This window comes from Camelus bactrianus, chromosome 17 (genome assembly GCF_048773025.1).
Source record: "Camelus bactrianus isolate YW-2024 breed Bactrian camel chromosome 17, ASM4877302v1, whole genome shotgun sequence".
NCBI classification, from domain to species: Eukaryota; Metazoa; Chordata; class Mammalia; order Artiodactyla; family Camelidae; genus Camelus; species Camelus bactrianus.
This window is the reverse complement of record NC_133555.1, coordinates 32,123,397-32,141,127: the sequence shown is the minus strand read 5'-3', so window position 1 is coordinate 32,141,127 and position 17,731 is coordinate 32,123,397. Positions and strand designations below refer to the sequence as shown.

The 17,731-nt window shown below is 49.1% G+C and overlaps 1 protein-coding gene across 1 annotated transcript; it reads left to right on the top strand.

The window, feature by feature from the left end:
* The first annotated feature begins 3,612 nt into the window (after positions 1-3,612).
* On the top strand, positions 3,613-16,573 carry ALAS1 (5'-aminolevulinate synthase 1). Its single transcript, XM_010969077.3, has 11 exons — positions 3,613-3,770; positions 4,730-4,948; positions 8,098-8,325; positions 9,137-9,286; positions 9,707-9,929; positions 10,812-10,996; positions 11,533-11,712; positions 12,066-12,230; positions 13,947-14,215; positions 14,917-15,079; positions 16,264-16,573. The coding sequence occupies exons 1-11, from the start codon at positions 3,620-3,622 to the stop codon at positions 16,422-16,424; spliced, it is 2,094 nt and encodes a 697-aa protein (XP_010967379.2). The 5' UTR covers positions 3,613-3,619; the 3' UTR covers positions 16,425-16,573.
* Positions 16,574-17,731: the final 1,158 nt, after the last annotated feature.

Here is a 17,731-nt window from a genome sequence, read left to right as displayed (position 1 = left end):
GGGACACACTGAAGGGAGCGCGGTGGAGAAGTGGAGAGAGCCCATCCCACCTGGGCCAACCCAGGGGCTCCAGGCCTCCTGAGTCCTCAAGAGAAGGTGGAACTCTGAGTTTCAATTTAACAATCTTCTGCTTGTTAAATGTTGACAATTCGCATTTTTAAAAAGCACTGCATGGGTCAAATAGAGCATGTCTGGGCCACAATTTGTGGGTGCTCGGCTGGAAGGCTAGGTTCAGGGGTCCTCTGGGGCTCTCTAAAAGGATAGTGTTTGTTCTTTAGGCCTCTCCTGCTCTCTTTTGGCAAGGGGTTGGGGGCTGCTGCTCCCTGTGAGCCACCCCAGACCTGCCTCCTGGAGCACCGGATGGCTTTGCTCCACTCTGGCCCCTCTTCTAGTCAATCAGAGCCCACCCCTTGCCCCACAGCTGGCTTCACAAACCCAGGACTAGGCCTTCCCAAGTGGGCCAGAGCCTGAGAGGTTTTCAAATGTAGAACCAGCACAAGGCAGGTGTTGAGGGCCTCAGAACTCTCCTGCCCCGCCTAATCTCCAAATTCCTATCATAACTCGAGTGCCCTATCATTGTAAACCCTGGAGCTCATGTTTCCAACCCTCCAGGGCAGAGCTGAATGGTTTCCAGAACCTCTAGCCACTCTTCAAGGCTGGCCCCCCACCCACCACTATTCAGACAGGCACTGACACCCCAAGAGCACTGCTGGCTCAAGGCAAGGCCACACTGAGCAGCAGCAGCACAGGCTAGAGGTTTTGTCCACCTTCAAAACTGTCCCATGTCTATCTGGGTCTCCCTGAGGGGAAGGCTGGCAAGATTTTTCACCTGGCCGGCCAACGTGGAAACTGAGGCCCAGAGGAAAGCAGTCAGCTAGCTCCTCAAGGTCCCTGGGCTGCATGACCCTTAGAGAAGGGCACTGCTAGAAATAGCTCCTGAGGCCCAGAGTGGGAAAGCATGAATTCTTGGGTTAGGGTTAACATTTTTCTTTTGCCTTGACCGCTGGGCAGGTGCTGTATACATCAGACCCTGACGGTGAAGATGACGCAGACTGAGGGGGAGGGAGGAAGTGGGGGAGGCCAGGTCCCAGCGTCATCTCCAGAAATGGAGCCTGACCTTGCCAGAACTCTGGAGGCTTGGGATCCCCTGCCCAGGGCCAGGGTGATAAGATGAGTTGGTACTGCGGCTCTGAGGAGGGCAGCAAGACAGAAGTGAGGGAGAGAAAAGAGAGGGAAGAAAAAAGCATGGGGGGGGGGGGAAGAGGAGAGAGAGGAGGAGGAGAGGGTGAAGGCTGAATCCAGGAGAGGGATCACAGCTCTGCCAGAATGGGGCCTACCCAGCCTCATTCCTGAGGCAGGAGGGGCACTCCCACTTCACAAATGCAAAAACTGAGGCTTAGGGCATGGGGTAAACTGCCCCAAATCCCAGAATCAGAACATAGCCAAGTCAAGATGAGAACTCATGGGTTTAGCCTTTGCCCTTCAAGGTCTCAAACTGGAAACCATTCAGGCTGCATTTCCCAAAATGTGGTCCCAAGATACACCATCCCTGGATTACCGGGAGGGAGGCCTGGTTAAAATGCAGCTTCCTAGGTTAGAATCAAAGGGGAATGGTCCAGGATTACGCATTTTGCTCAGTGCCCTCATTGGTGATGGTCCTTTGAACCCTGACACTGGGAAGCTCTGTGGCTCTTTCATGGCCTTTCTGGTCTGACTTCCTAGCCCACATCCCAGCTGCACCCCCACAGCCCAGCTACTCAGGATGACTCACCCTGCCACCCCCAGAACAGAACTAGGCCTTTTCCACTGAAGGCCTGACCCACTAGTCTCCCAGTCCCATAGAGGCCCACGCTTCCAGCCAGCAGCTCTCTCCTGGAAGCCTTCCTCATCGTTGGGATTCCCCCTCTCATTCAGCGCCTGTTGGAGTAATAGCCTTCTCCTCCATCTGGAATTATTTACAACATTCTCTTTCATTTTTCATGTGGGTCTGCTTTGTTTCCCAACATTTCCCTCTATTAAACAGGAAACTCCCAGAGGGCTGGAAACTTGTTGGTTTAAGCAATAAGCCTCTGACTTCACCTGACCCTCCTGCCAAGCACAAGCAGGGCTGGGAGAGCTTTACAATGAGGAAATGGAGTCTTAGAGAGGTTGTGGCCTGCCTAAGACCAAATAAGATTCAGAGCTGGGGCTTCTCCAGCTCCAATATCCAGCTCTGCTTCTGCTTAGCCTCTGATCACTCAAATAGCCCTGCAAGGCAGGCAGAACAGAGATTATGGGTCCATTGCCCAGATAAGGAAAGTGAGGCCCTGAGACTGGCAAAAGTACTCAGTACCATCTTTATCCTGTTTCTAGCAGCACTTAGGTCTGACCTTTTCTCTTACCTCCTCTCTGACTGGTGGGCATTACCCAGGGCCCCTCAGCAGGATGAGGCAGAGCTGGGCCTTGGATTCCCAGGCAAAGCCCTCACTCTGGACCCCTGGACTGGTCCCACTGCCACTCTAGACCCAGAGGCCTCCTCTAAAGGTGGACTCATCTCACCTGCCTTGAAGCTGGTCAGAGGCCCAGAGAGGGTACTGGGAAGGACCTGGACACACCTTGGTCATCATCACTCCAGACTTTGTTCCTCTTACTAATGCTCAGCTGGAGAAGGATCAACCTGGACGGCCCTTTCCTCAAGGTGGAGGAGGGCAGCTCTGAGCCTGGCACAGGTCCAGCCCAACCAAACCCAAGTTAAGCTGGGAAGGGTGTGGAGGAAGGCCAGGCTGGCGTTCCTGAGAGGGGTTTGCCAAGCTCTATCCTGCAGGTGTGGTTTGGGGGAGACTCAAAGGAGGTAAGTCTGACTGTGAACTTCGGGAGAGAGTCCTGAGTCATCCAGCTGGTTCCCAGCCAGAGTGGCCAGCAAGGGACTTTGGAAAGCCCACAGTGGAAAATAAAAATAAGAACTAATATGTGTTAAACCCCAACTATGTGTCAGGCCCCATGCTTCCACCCTCCCCTGCCAGTGTGTGGTGTATGGGTTCCATGCAGCCCTGTTCCTTGTGTTCCTTCTCTGAATCAGGTGAAGTCCCTTCATCTCGGACCATAAAGTGCCAGAGCTAGGTCTCCTTCCCCTTCTGCTCCTCCTCACTCACCTCCCTCCAGACCCCAACGAATCAGCCCCAAGACCACTTCATCCTTGGTCACTCCAGCCCCACCTCCTCCGGGAAGTCCTCTGCTGTGAAAACAAGCCCTGGGGTAGGGCGGATCCTGCTTAAGATCCTGGTCCGGAACCCCTTGTTTCCCCTCTCTCCTCTATGTCAAATACCCATCTTTACAGCCTTCCAGCCCCCCAGTTGGCTCTAGTGGCGCTTCCCCTAGGATTCTGCCCTTTAATGCCCCACCGTAGGGGCGTAGGGTTCTGAAGCATAGAGTAGTTGGTGAGGAACCACAAGGTGGTGCAGGATGAAGTCACCCGTCCACATCCGTGCCCTTCGTCCTCCCGGCAGGTGATCCCGGGAAGCGGTGGCGGCAACCTCACCCACCGAGCCCAGACAGGAGGGCCACTCCGCCGGCTCCGCCCTTCCGACTCCAGGAGCTCGCCGCGGAGCGCCTGCGCGGGGACAGCCATCGCCCATGGCGCATGCGCAGTTGTCTCTCCCGCTGTATATTAGGACGACTGGAGTCCCGGCCTGAGGATTCTCGCCGACAAGGGCAACGGCTGGTTCGGCTCATCAGCTGGGGTACCCTCGGCCAACGCCGCTGTCGCCAGCTCCGCAGAGTTCTCCGCGCAGGTGAGGACCCGCGCTCAGGGTGCGGAGCGGCCGGGGACCCCCACCGCGTGTCCTGTCTTCCCGCGCCCTGCTCCCTTAGCCGTTGGGACCCCTCCCCCATCGCCCCAATGACCCACAGCCTCGAGGTCAGCGTTCATATGCCAGATCTTTTCCCTGATCGGCCCCCTCCCGACATTTCCCATTTAACCGGCCGCTTTAGAATTCCCTTCTCATACCCCTCCCGTTATTCTCCAGCCCTCGACCCCCGGGTTACCTCTCGTCTCCCGTGCCCAGGACCGGCACCTACCGCCAGACCCAAGGCCCTCGTTTTTTAGCCCTTGCCTTTTACCAGTTAGTCCCAGGAGCACTTCCCCTTGTCCCCCAGGCCTTCTTTATGCCCCCTTCTTAGTTATGCCCAGTTCACCAAGATGTAGGGGCATGATCTCGGTGAAAATCCTGGCCTCAGGAACCCAGGGCTGGGCTGGATGCCTTCTTCGAGTTTGGGAGTGTGGAGACCAGGAGAAGATCAGAATCCCTAAGAGTCCTCTCTGCCTGGACGGATGACAGTGGCTTCTTCCCTGGCCTCACTTCTCCACCTGGGTGTGTGCCAAGGTGTCTTATCTGCACTGTGCATCATCCTTAAGGAGCTTCTGACCTCCCAAACCTGTTCCTGACTTGTCCGTTGTGTCCCACCTCCTTTGTTATTAATCATGGGTATTTACTGTATTTGGTAAAGTTGCTTCGCAGGTGCCTTTGTACCTAGCTGGGGAGTGAAGAAGTTGGTGACTTGGGTAGAGTGTGGTCACTTCTTAGTTGCATCCCTCATCGGTGCTGTCCTTTGACATTTTTGAGTGAGACTTGTTAGTGTCTCAGGTTACCCTTGCTGTCAACTTCAGGTGACACCTGAAAAACCAGGGAACTTGGAGTGGTATTTACCTGATTATTAACAAGTGTTGGTGTCACTCATCATCTCTGTACAGGATCAGTGCACCTCCCGGACATGGAGACTGTGGTTCGCCGCTGCCCATTCTTATCCCGCGTGCCTCAGGCTTTTCTGCAGAAGGCAGGCAAATCTTTGTTGTTCTATGCCCAAAATTGTCCTAAGATGATGGAAGTTGGGGCCAAGCCAGCCCCTCGGGCCCTGTCCACTTCAGCAGTACTCTGCCAGCAGGTCAAAGAAACCCCACCGGCCAATGAGAGTAAGTGTCACAAGCAGTGAAGTCGAGGGTGGCGATGTTTGCATTCATTACAAGATGCCGGAAGCAGTTCTAGTCTACAGTGCTGATGAGGGTCACATTATCAAAGGGGTTAGTCTGTGCCAGGATTGTATCCTAACCATCCTAACCCCACAAAATAGGCACTTTCAATTTTCCCACATTTTTTTTTTTGCAATTTATGAATATGTGTTATTACTACGGTTACAAACTTTCAGAACAGGACTCTGAGACATTGAACTGAGACTTTGCTGAATATCTTTTGGCTTTGGTGTCCTTTTCCTTCCATCACAGAAGGCAGCCCCCAACTGCAAGGCTTCCAGCAGACTCAGTTTTCCCATCTGATGAAAAAAAGATGAAGCAGTGGCCAGTGTTCCACCTTATAGATTGCACGGCAATGTCTGTTGGAGTCTTAGTGTTTGTCAGTGCCTCATTCATGTAAACATAAAGTTGCAATGTTCTGTTCCAGCCTTTCCTTCACTAGATATTTGGCCCTTTGGCTTTTTTTTCCTTTTAACACACTTTATTTTTAGAGCACTTTTGGGTTCACAGCAAAATTGAGTAGAAGCTTTTAGCTTTTGCAAGTTGTGATTTTTTTTCCCCTTGCGTTTGCTATGTTGTCTGGACTGTGCCTTTTGCCCTCATTCATTTCTCTGTGCTGTGCCTTCCCAAATTCCTGCTAAATTCTTATGTAGTCAGTTATCTTATACATTATATCTTTGGCTCCAGACCATATAGGCTATTGCAGGCTAAACCATCTTCAAAGTCAGTTCTACCTATGTGTTACTCAGTTAGCTGACGCTGTACTGAGGTATCACGCAACCTCCAAATCTCAAGGGCCTAACACATAAAGATTTGCATCTTGTTCACACAAGATCCACTTTGGGTAATCAAGACAATTCTCTTCTAGGCAGCGACCTGGGATTCCACACTGTGGTGTCCTACAGCTTTACCTCTGAAATAGGTGGCTTTTGCGTCACTGCTGCATTAGGGGAAAGTGAGAGGGTCTCAGACCAGCTTATCTTAGAAATTTTTCGTAGCAGTAAATTTCATTCATGTACAACAGTAATCAATCCAGGGTTAATTTTGCTTCACTTGTATCCCCACACACTCTCTCACTGGACTATTTTGAAACTGGTTCCAGAAATTTCCTCTGTAGATCTCAGTATATGTCTTCAAAAGATATGGCTTCTTCCTAAAAAGCACCATCAAAATACCATTATCACACCCCAAACATGACACAATTTCCTAATGTCAAATATTACATTAGCCCCACCAGCACTTGGGTATTTTAGCCAGGAAGCAATATATAACATCTGTTGGCCAGGACTGGTCACATGACTCCCACTAAATGCAAGGATGCTATTCATTTTCTCTTTTTTAAATTATTTTTTTTTACTCTGGCAAAATGCACTAATGTAAAACTTACCATTGGAACCACTTTTAAGTGTAAGCAGTGTAAGTACATTCATATTGCTCTTCAGCCATCACCCCCAGCCAGTGTCCAGAAGTCTCTTTAAACTGACACTCACTCAGTGCTAACTCCCCATCCTCCTCCCCAAGGCCCAGGCAAACATTCCTCTTTCTGTCTCTAGGAATTTGAGTACTCTCGAAACCTCACATAAGTGGAATCATGCAGAACTTGTTGCAGTAGTGATTTTTTTTTGACATGCATATTATTTTGTATATGATTTTTAAATTTTTGTTTTTAATAAAGAGATCAGAGTTAAATTTAGTTTTAGTCTACCTCTGCCAGGAGAGGATGAGGCTCTTCAGATTCTACTTAATTCTAGAGAATAATTTACGTTATAGGCCGTGTCAGGTGTGTTCTCTGAATGTGGACTTGCAAGAGAAGAATGTTTTTTTCTTTTAGTAGAAAGGATTTAATCCTTTGTAGGATTTTTTTTTCCTCTTTACCATTGTTCAGGAGTTGGTTACAGGTTTTTTTACTGAACAATCGAAATCCTCTTTTACCATTCTGTCCCTAGCAATAGATCTCTCTTCTAGTCTTGGTTGAGTAAAATGTGGCTTTTACAGACTAGCATGCAAACATCACAAATGATATTCACAAACTATTTACTAGCTTAGGTAGATCTTTATAATGAAAAACGCAGGATAAACATGTACATGAGAATAAGTAAAACTTGTTTTAAACCTGTACATGGGGGGAATAAGATAATATACCAAGTTGTCTGCAATAGTTATGTTTTGAATGATAGAACTGTTTTTACTTTTCTAGACTTCCTACAGTGACTATGTATTTACTGACTTTTATAGTGAATGAAATGAACTTGAAAGCAATTTTTTTTTTTACTTTTCTTCATAGAAGATTTTAATAAAGCTGTCTTGAGACAGCTTACCCAAGTTGTAGGAGAGCCCAGCCTATGACTCACAGGAGTATTCCAGGATGATGAAGAAAGACTTTTCTAGAAGGAAGATGAATGCATTTGCTCAAGGGGAGAGGGAAGTCATTATAACTAGAATCATAATCACCAGCCAACTGTGTTAAGTTATGAGCTTTGATGGATCTAGATGAGAAGGAAGAGGTGTGTGAAGGTGACTGATGTCCCTGTGGCCTCTGCTTAGCATACTGATAGTTTGAACTCTAGCAGACAACAATCCAAAGACCTTGCTTTTAGCCTAGCTTCTCTTGCTAAGAAGAAAACCAGTAGTTTATAGGTTAAGCAACAGTAAGCCTTTTTGTCAAGAATCTGTTTAGAAACATTAGCAGAGAAAAAGTTGTATGACCACTGCCAATTACCTTCAAGAGTGTGTCCTCTCATGAAACATGTGGAGCATACTTGGGGTAGATTTACTGGAAATAATCCAACTCAAAGACTCTGGGCTGTCTAAAAGTAGAAAACTACTTCAGGGATTTGTAAGGGAGAAATACGGTGGCTTTTTCGAGAGGTAGGTGGATGTGCCAGTGAAGTCTTCACAGGAGCGTTTCCAGTGGGGCAGATGAAAGAACAGGTGAACTGGCAGAACCTACTGAGAATACAGTTGTGTCTGGATCATGGGGCAGAGTAAGTATAAACTTTGTCTTTGAGGCAAGAAGTGAAAGAAACAAGTGGCTTTCTTGTGTGCTGTGCGACCAGATCTGATGCGTCTGTTTTTCCATCTCCCCACCTCAGAGGACAAAACTGCCAAAGCTGAGGTTGGGCAGGCTCCTGATGGACCCCAGCGGACTCTTGATGGCACGCAGCTTCCACCCGGACACCCCTCCCTTCCCGGGAGCCAGGGCACGGCGAGCAAGTGCCCTTTCCTGGCAGCCCAGATGAGCCAAGGGGGCAGCAGTGTCTTCCGCAAAGCCAGCCTAGAGCTTCAGGAGGATGTGCAGGAGATGCACGCCGTGAGGAAAGGTAAACAGACTGCATGAGCCGTCAGGAAGAGTGAACGGGTCCTTGGGCGCTTTCGGGCCCTCAGATTTATGTATGAACTATTATTAGGGAAGTATTTGTGTCAACACCTTCTTCTTTTAGGGCCAAGGGGGAAGGTCATCAAGATAGACAGTCAGAGGACTATATGGCAAAATGTGGGACTTTCTTTCCTCTGTGTGTGTGTGTGTGTGTGTGTGTGTGTGTGTGTGTGTGTGTGTGTGATGTAACCAGCTTTTATAGGAATTGCTTAGTTTCTGAAAATGCCCTACAGGCATAGACTCTTACCACTTGTGCCTTGTTTCTTTCCCACCATCTGGTGGGGTAAAAGGTAAGACACAGTGTCACTGCAGTAAGTGGTGGTCTTAGGACTCCCAAGCTGTGTGTCTTACTGATGGTCATGGAGTGGCAACCTTCATTCCAGTTGTGGCTGTATCCATGGAACACACAGTGTCCCCCAAAATCCTCACTAGCAGAAATGATACACACAGCTGGAATTGTCGTCCATGAAGAAAATTATCTCAGTTAGGGTCAGGGGTAAGATGGGGAAGGCATGCCCACCAGCTAGAAAGCTCTGGGCTTTAATGTTCCTCAGAGCTGGCTGGTAGCCCTGAAAACAAAGCCAGACAGTAACTCAAGAAGAAGAGCAGCTCCATGCACTCAGTTCCATCCAACTTTGGTTCTGATGGGTTATTTTTGTGCACTAGGCAGGAAGCCATTTTTGACAAGATGTCTGGAAGGTATTATCAGCTCAGAATAGAACATTGGTCCCCTTTCTCTTGTTACTTTTGTTCAGAGGTTGCCCAAACGTCAGTGAACCCAAGTGTGATTAGTGTAAAGACCGACGGAAGGGAGCCGAGTGGATTGCTGAAGAACCTTCAGGACATGATGCGAAAGCAAAGACCAGAACGAGTGTCCCATCTTCTTCAGGATAACCTGCCAAAATGTGAGTCTCATCATTTGCCTGATGCAGCACAATTTATAACTTAAACATACGTTGAATTAAACATAATTGTGTGGCGAGTTGTGGATTAAAAGCCATATCCCTTGCTTGGTGCAGGTAGGCGCTCTTGGTTGTAGTGAATACCATTGCTCTTCGGAGCCTGCCTCCTCTCCCTTAGTACCTGTGGTCTGCTCACAGTAAGTGTTGTGCTGAGCACTCGACGTATGCCATGTCATTTGAGACATACACAGTCAGTTTCACGATGAGGATGTCAAGTAACTTCCCCAAATGGGTACTTCATTAATTTGTCCAGAATCTCCCTGCAATCAAGTGACCAAGCTGGGATTGGAACCCAGGTCTTATACCAAATTCTGGATGAGCTTCTTAACCATCAGACTGTACCATCTTTTGTTTGGTTTTTAGCTGTTTCCACTTTTCAGTATGATCGTTTCTTCGAGAAGAAAATTGATGAGAAAAAGAATGACCATACTTATCGAGTTTTCAAAACTGTGAACCGGAAAGCACAGTTCTTCCCCATGGCCGATGACTATTCAGACTCGCTTATCACTAAAAAGCAGGTGTCTGTCTGGTGTAGCAATGACTACCTAGGGATGAGTCGCCATCCACGGGTGTGTGGGGCCGTCATGTAAGTAGCCCTCAGCTTTCAGCTACCACTGACGTGATTTGATGAGACATTGATGGCTTATTGGGGTTGGATCTTTTATGGGGGTAATATTCAGCAACTAAAAGTGTGTCACAGTGAAGTACTATTCTTAGCCTTTACAACTATTTACAGATTACTTTGAAAGAAGCCCTAGTGTGTAAGTAGTTGGTGGAGCCCCTGTACGTGAGAGGGTTCAAGTTTATGGGCTCATTGACTGCGTGGGTCCGCTCACTTCTACCTCTCCACCAGCGAGTGCCCCTTTGACACCAGGCAGTCTTGCACAGAGGCGTCCTTGCTTATGGCTGTGGTTGGAGAAATCCAAATCTCACAGCAGCAAAGAGAAAGCTACTTCAGAAAGACATTAAAAAGGAGGGGAGAGCCCGTCATGCATGTCCTTCAGGAGGTGTGTGCCATGGCTAGGGATGCTTGGGAGAGTTGCTTTTCAAACTCCCCCCGGAGGCTTGCTAAAGAGAGCACAGTCTGAGGTTGAGTAATAGAGATACCCTACCATTATGTGACTGGTTGGCAGAGGGTTCAGGTAACCACCATCTAAGATGTCCCTTTAGAGACTCATGTCGTGTTATTGGAGAGAGTGACGTTTGTCAGAGAAAAGCACCCTCAGTAAATTAACTACAACAACTGACTGCTAGATGAACCCTTGTTCTTGATGCTCCCTAGAGGTGCCATCACCGTAGTGCTGAGTCTAAAGATGAAGTTGGTTGAAACTTCTGGCCCCAGGTTTCCCAGGGAGAGAGTTACTAGTTTAACATAAGTTTCAGTCCCTAGATCCTGAAGAGAGGAACTATTTACACAGTATTCAGAACCATGAGATATATTTTCTGTCTGCCCTTTTTTTTTTTCAAGAGACACTTTGAAACAGCATGGTACTGGAGCAGGCGGTACTAGAAATATTTCTGGAACTAGTAAATTCCATGTGGACCTGGAGCAGGAGCTGGCTGACCTCCACGGGAAAGATGCAGCACTCTTGTTTTCCTCGTGCTTTGTGGCCAATGACTCGACCCTCTTCACTCTGGCTAAGATGATGCCAGGTAAGGAAGCCTGTGGTGGGGGCCTTTGAGTTTGAGGGGGTTTCTTAGTAGTAACAGGGATATCGGTAGCAAAGAAGGCTTACAAAACCACTCAAGAGTCATGATGGCACCTGGGAGCATTTGTTCTTGAATTGAACATGAAGTGCTAACTGTACAAGTTCCAGTAGAACTTGGTAACAGTGAAGAGTCAGATTTGCAGGGCTCATCTTTAAGCTAATTAATTCAGATGTGCTTTGTATTCTAAGAAAATCCTTTGGAGAATTCTCTTAATCATTTGTAGTTATCTTTCAATTGAGTTTGGAGTAAGGCAGCCAGATTTAAAAGCAGATTAATTGCCTACCATGGGTTATTCTGCACTTACGGGCCTTCTCAGAGGAGAAGCACTAGTTTATTTTGCCAGGAAGAAACTGGCGTGCAGTGTCTTTTCCTACTGGGCAAAAGCAGCATTTTCAGGGCGAAGTCTGTTGTCCTTGACTGTCAAAGAAGTAATTTGTTTTTGGTGCAAATGGCAGTAAATAGCATTTCTGTCATGTTAGGCTGTGAGATTTACTCTGATTCTGGGAATCACGCCTCCATGATCCAAGGGATTCGGAACAGCCGAGTGCCAAAATACATCTTCCGGCACAATGATGTCAGCCACCTCAGAGAACTGCTGCAGAGAGCTGACCCCACGGTCCCCAAGATTGTTGCATTTGAAACTGTCCACTCAATGGACGGTGAGTCTACATAGAGTAGAGGCCAATATGAAATCTCAAATGAAAACAAAGCCTGAACTTGTTAAAAGTGTGATGTTTATTTTGTTTCTGCAATTTCTGTTTTGTTTTTTTTTTCACTGCCAGGGTTTTGTAACTGGGGGACACTGTATGGATTTGGGTGAATGTAGATTTTCTACTCTGGCTTTTATTAGGCTCTAAGACCCCAAGGTAACCTAGAAACTAGGGGAAGCTAATTTTTTTCCCCAATAGTAAAAATGATACCTTAGAACGTAAGTTGTTGTGTTCTAACTCTTACCAAAACAAAAATCTGTGAAATACCAAGTGCTTCAGAGTGGTCTGTGGTCTCTCCTCAGGGGCAGTGTGCCCACTAGAAGAGCTGTGTGATGTGGCCCATGAGTTTGGAGCGATCACCTTCGTGGATGAGGTCCACGCAGTGGGGCTGTATGGGGCTCGAGGCGGAGGAATTGGCGATCGGGATGGAGTTATGCCTAAAATGGATATCATTTCTGGAACACTTGGTATGTATGCTCTGCACAGACTGTAATCTGCACTAAAATTACATAACCCTAACAAGGCCAAGGGCTGCTGGGTCAGGTGAGGAGATGGTGTGACAGCATCTAAAGCCTGGGCCACATTTTTGAGTGAGTTTTTATTATCTAAGTAAGTGGCACAGCTTAGCAGAATTCCTTGAATCACAGAGGCATAGTCCACAGAATCAAAGTAAATCTCACAGCCTAACATGACAGAAGTGCCACTTGTTGCCTTTTGAGCTCATTCCAAGCATAGTTGTGGCTCCAGCTATACACCACGGCCACAGCTTTTACTCTCTGTGCGTCAGATTGTTCCCTTATGCTTAAAAAAAAAGAAAGGAAAAGAATTTTAGTGTTGTTCTCCTAGAGCAGTTGTCAGGACCTGCAGGCTGAGGCATTGTGTTGTGAAGTACTAAGCTCTGTGCCTATAGCATGGGAGCCATGCCAGTTCACTCGGCTACTTTGTATTTCCTTGGCTCCTCCTACTTGAGAGGCAGTGTCTCTTGGAGCCAGACTCCAGACTCCTCCAAATCCATAGCCATGTTGCCTGCTGGGTGTTAATCCTGGCCTGCATAACTCACTAGCTGTGTGACCTTGGGTTGGTGGTCAACTTCTCTGTGCCTCAGCTTCCTCGTCAGTATAATGGAGATAACAACAGAACCTGCCTCAGTTTGAAGAAGATAAGTGAACTGTGTGCAGACAGTTACTGTAGACAGTGTCTGTGTGGTAAAAAGGCAACCTGTACCAACTTGAGGATGTCAGAAGTTAGGCAGCTAGAGAGCCATGTAACAATTAGCAAAAATGCCATTTACAGCCTGCACTTGGTAAGGGAAGGGCAGGCAAAAAAGAGCGTCCTTCAGCACCGTCAAGGGGTGTGAGAACCTTTTGCAGACCCGGAGAGCCTGGGGGTTCACAGAGCTGAGCCTTGCTGGGAGGAAAGCACTCATTCACACGTCCAAATTCCAGCAGCCCTTTTCTTGTAAAGAGTTCTCATGCAGGTATGGTCGTTGTGAAATGAAAGAGGCTGGAGAGAGAAGTTTTCCAGTGTAAGAGCAACCCAGCCGTGCGTGGGGTCCAAGCAAGAATGTTAATTACAGAACATCACATTAAGATCAACAAAGACTCTCCTGGAGTTGTTAGTCCTGAAACTTGAGATACCGATTACATAAGTGGACTTAACAAGAACTGAAAAATGAGGCTGGCCCTAAATCAGCCGTCACAGGTTCTGACTTCTCATATTCATCCAGCAAATGCTCTTTCTTAGTTTTGTGATTACTGAAATAGAAAATAAAACCAGTCACGCCAAAACAGTTCTCGCCTTAGCTGGGTTCTGTTCCGGCCTCAGGGGTAACGCTCACGGAGGGCACTGGGCTCAGACCCTCTCCTGGAGCACAGGCAGTGCAGACGCCAGGGATGCAGCCGGCCTGCTGAGAAGGGAGGTGGGAAGGGAGGCGGCACTTGGTGTCCTAGCACTGCACCTGCATTTTGATCCTGGTCAGACACCAGCTTGGTCACGTGACTTTGGGCAAGCCCCTTTCATACGTCCTCAGCTTCTTCCCGTTTGGAAATGGGTGAACATTCCTTTACCTGAGTCTTAGGGCAGGTTATGACAAGAAAGAGCAGAGTAAATGTTCTGAGGCTCTGCAGCACCTGGCTGTGCACTTAGGGGCAGTTGCTATAATAAATGAGCCCATCTCCCCCCAGGCAAAGCCTTTGGCTGTGTTGGAGGGTACATCGCCAGCACGAGTTCTCTGATCGACACTGTCCGATCCTACGCGGCTGGCTTCATCTTCACCACCTCCCTGCCGCCCATGCTGCTGGCTGGAGCGCTGGAGTCCGTGCGGATCCTGAAGAGCGCTGAGGGCCGGGCGCTTCGCCGCCAGCACCAGCGCAACGTCAAGCTCATGAGGCAGATGCTGATGGATGCCGGCCTCCCCGTCGTCCACTGCCCCAGCCACATCATCCCTGTTCGGGTAATGACTTGTCTATGACTGAACTGGCTGGGGGCCTCTGCACAGGATGTCATATGTTCTGGTTCAGTCCTTCCTGAAGTGGGGCTGGGGCAATGTGACTGCCGGGGCAAAGGGCTGTAGCCAGTGGCCCTCTGCCATGTTTCCACCTTTGGTTGACTTCACAGTGAGAATGAGGCCTTTGAACTCAGCAGGCTGGAGTGGAGGTTCCTCCTCCAGAGCACTGGTTAAACACAGGGCTTGTATCTGGGAAGCTCCGGAAGCCTGAGCTTGGCTAGCTTTGAAGTATGGCTCTCTATTCATTTCATTTAGAAACAGGTCTTCCCCTCCCCACTACAAGGGTAGCCCTGTTGGTGTCACAGTTGAATTCATCTAATTAGTAGAGCTGGTATAACCAAAGCTGCCTTCATCCCCAGGGTGCACATGTCCAACTGCCATCATACAGGGGTCACAGAACCTCCGATTTTCCCCATTGAAGTCTGGGAGGGAGATCAGTGTACAGTTTACCTCTAACGTGGTTTTAGCTCTCTGGTCTGTCTTGAACAACGCTGGACCCTTTAAACTACAGGCATCTGGGCAATGCTTTACCTCCGCCAGCCTTGCATATGGTGCTCCAGCCTGAGCCACGTAGGCATGTGTCCATTAGTCTCTGCTGAGAGGTCGTCCATCCTGGTCTGGCCTTACCTTCTGTTCTCATCAAACAGATAGCAGATGCTGCTAAAAACACAGAGGTTTGTGATGAACTAATGAGCAGACATAACATCTACGTCCAAGCGATCAATTACCCCACGGTGCCCCGGGGGGAGGAGCTGCTGCGCATCGCCCCGACGCCTCACCACACACCGCAGATGATGAACTACTTCCTCGGTGAGTACCGAGGGCTGCCGGCACCTCGTGGGAGAGCGGCACGAAGCTGCCTTTGCAGTGTTTAGAGTTAAACCTTTCAGAGGCATTCAGATTTGTTTCTTCTTTTTCCAAGCAATTAAGAGTGTTCTCAAATGGTATAAAACTATTTAGTTGTTTGATTTCACTTCAGGATGGTACGATCGTTTGGGAAGCTCTGCGGGAGCCTGCTGATCCCCTCATCGTTTCCCCTTCCCCCTTGTCCCTGTGACTTGAGGACGCTCAGCAACAGCTGTTGCGGGGGAAAGGAGAGGCCTCCTGAGCTCGGCTCTGCACCTCTCCGTCCCCTGAGCCAACTCCACCCCTGACCCCTCTCGATGAGGGTACCTGCTCGGTATTCTGCCTCTCACAGTTCTATAAACCCAATCCTCCACCCTCGTGTCCACCTAAAAGCAGAGACTGAATGGGCCTCTTAAGGTGGCCTCTGCCTCACATTTGCATTGCCCTCCTGAGTCCCTACCTGACCTGAGGGGCTTCTGCTGCCTTCAGCCTTGAGGGCCACTCTGCTAGGAATGCTCACCTCGACCTAGTGGAGCCATGCAGGAGCAACTACTTCCTTGAAGGCATGTAAAGTAAAGCCAGAGTTGGGTTTTCTCTATTTTTATAATAGTCTTAGTGAGACAGAATTCACATACCACAAATTCCACCCTCTCAAATTATACAGTTTCGTGGTTTTTAGGTAATGTGCAGTTGTCACCACTCTGATTCCAAAACATTTTCATCACTTCCAAGAGAACCCTGCACCCCTTAGCAGCCACTTCCCAGCCCCTCTTCCCCAGCCCGTCAACCACTGACCACTCTCCTTCTCTGTGGACTTTCCTTTGTGTTACATCTTATTTAAGTGGAATTGTCCAGGATGTGGTCCTTTATGCCTGGCCTCTCACAACACAGTGTTTCCAAGGTTCGTTCATCCACCTTGCAGCATGAATCAGCACTTCATTTCTTTTTATTGCCAAGTAATGCGTATACCACACTTTGTCTGTCCATCAGTTGATGGACGTTTGGGGGGTTCCCACTTTTTGACTATTATGAAAATAATCCTGCTGTGAATATTTGTGTGCAAGTTTTTGTTTGGTTTGGGGGCATATATTTCCATTTCTGTTGGGTACATACTCCCTTTAATTTTTAAAAACTTTATCGCCTCACAGAGAATCTGCTGGCCACGTGGAAGCGAGTTGGGCTGGAACTCAGGCCACATTCCTCAGCCGAGTGCAACTTCTGCAGGCGGCCACTGCATTTTGAAGTGATGAGTGAAAGAGAGAAATCCTACTTCTCCGGTATGAGCAAGTTGGTGTCTGCTCAGGCCTGAGTATCGTGACCTCAGTCACTGCACCTAACCCCAGGCCACTCTGCATCTAGATAGGCTCTCCACAATTGTCTTTGTGTGTGAATTAAATTATATTAAAATTTAATCAATAGTAAACACATAGTCCTGAAAATAAAATCTTGTCTAAGTAACAGGTCCTCCTGTTTCTGGCTCCTGAATCCAGAAGTCATTTTCTTCATCCCTTTAAACTTCAGACAGTGCGGAATGCAGACCCTCCCACTCTGCTCGAACTAGCCCGGTCACCCCAGAGCAGCAGCTATTTCACTGTCTCCCCTCCAACCTGACTCGGGCAGTGGGTGCTGCGCGGTGGTCCTGCTGTGGCCGCCTCCCTCCCGCCCTCCCTCTCAGCCACTGCCCCAACCCCATACTTCCCCCTATACTTCCCGGTTGGTGGGTCCCAATCAGGCTTGTCTGTAACTCGACCCTCCCAGAACAGCGGAGGGTCGTGCTCCTTACCCTAACTCCTGCCAGACTGCTGCCACTGTGTTCTGGGTCCTGTCACTTCTCGTACATTCCTGCAACCATTTCTTGTCTTCTCTGTGCTGAATTTCTCCCCGTTGGCCTGCAGCATGCGCTGGCCCATCCTAAAAATAAACAAGCTCCCCCTCAGTCTCTACCCTCCTCTAAGGCCAGGAGCTGCCGCATCCCCCTGTCCTGCCCCTTTTCTGCTCAGCCCTCCCCACCTGCGTCCTTGCCGAGGCTGCTCCTTCTCGCCACGCTTTTCTCTGTCTTGCCAGGGGCCGGTTCTGAGTTCCTTTCACTGGATCTCCCAGTGGTATTTGAGATGGTTGCCCTCAGCCTCTCTACGGCTTTCTCTCAGTTTCCATGCCACCAGCCTCTCCTGACTATTTTCCTCCCCCTTCCTGAGCCGGGGCTTCCTAGAATGTGGAGCGCCCACCAGCTTCATCTCTAGTTGCACTTAACGCTTCCCCTCCGCGCACAGGATCTCTCCCAGCCTTGGTCTTCGGTTCCAGCAGCACGTTGTCGCTGGCTGCCCACAAACACGCACCTGAGCCAGGCGGGTCCTGAGGGCGCCCCGGGCCTGCCCGCCCCTCCCATCTTCCCATCACCCACTGCGTCACCCGGCCTCCCCACGCGAGATTTAGCAAGTCCTGTCAGTTCCTTAAAGCTACGTCTCATGCCAGGCCCCTTCCTGTCACCTCCGCTGCTACCACTGCGGGCAGGCCACCACCATCCTGGAATCTGCCCCAGCCTCAGCCCCGCACAGCAGCCTGAGAGAGCCTTAAAAGTACAAATCACATCGTGCCACTCCCCTGCAGAAAACGTTT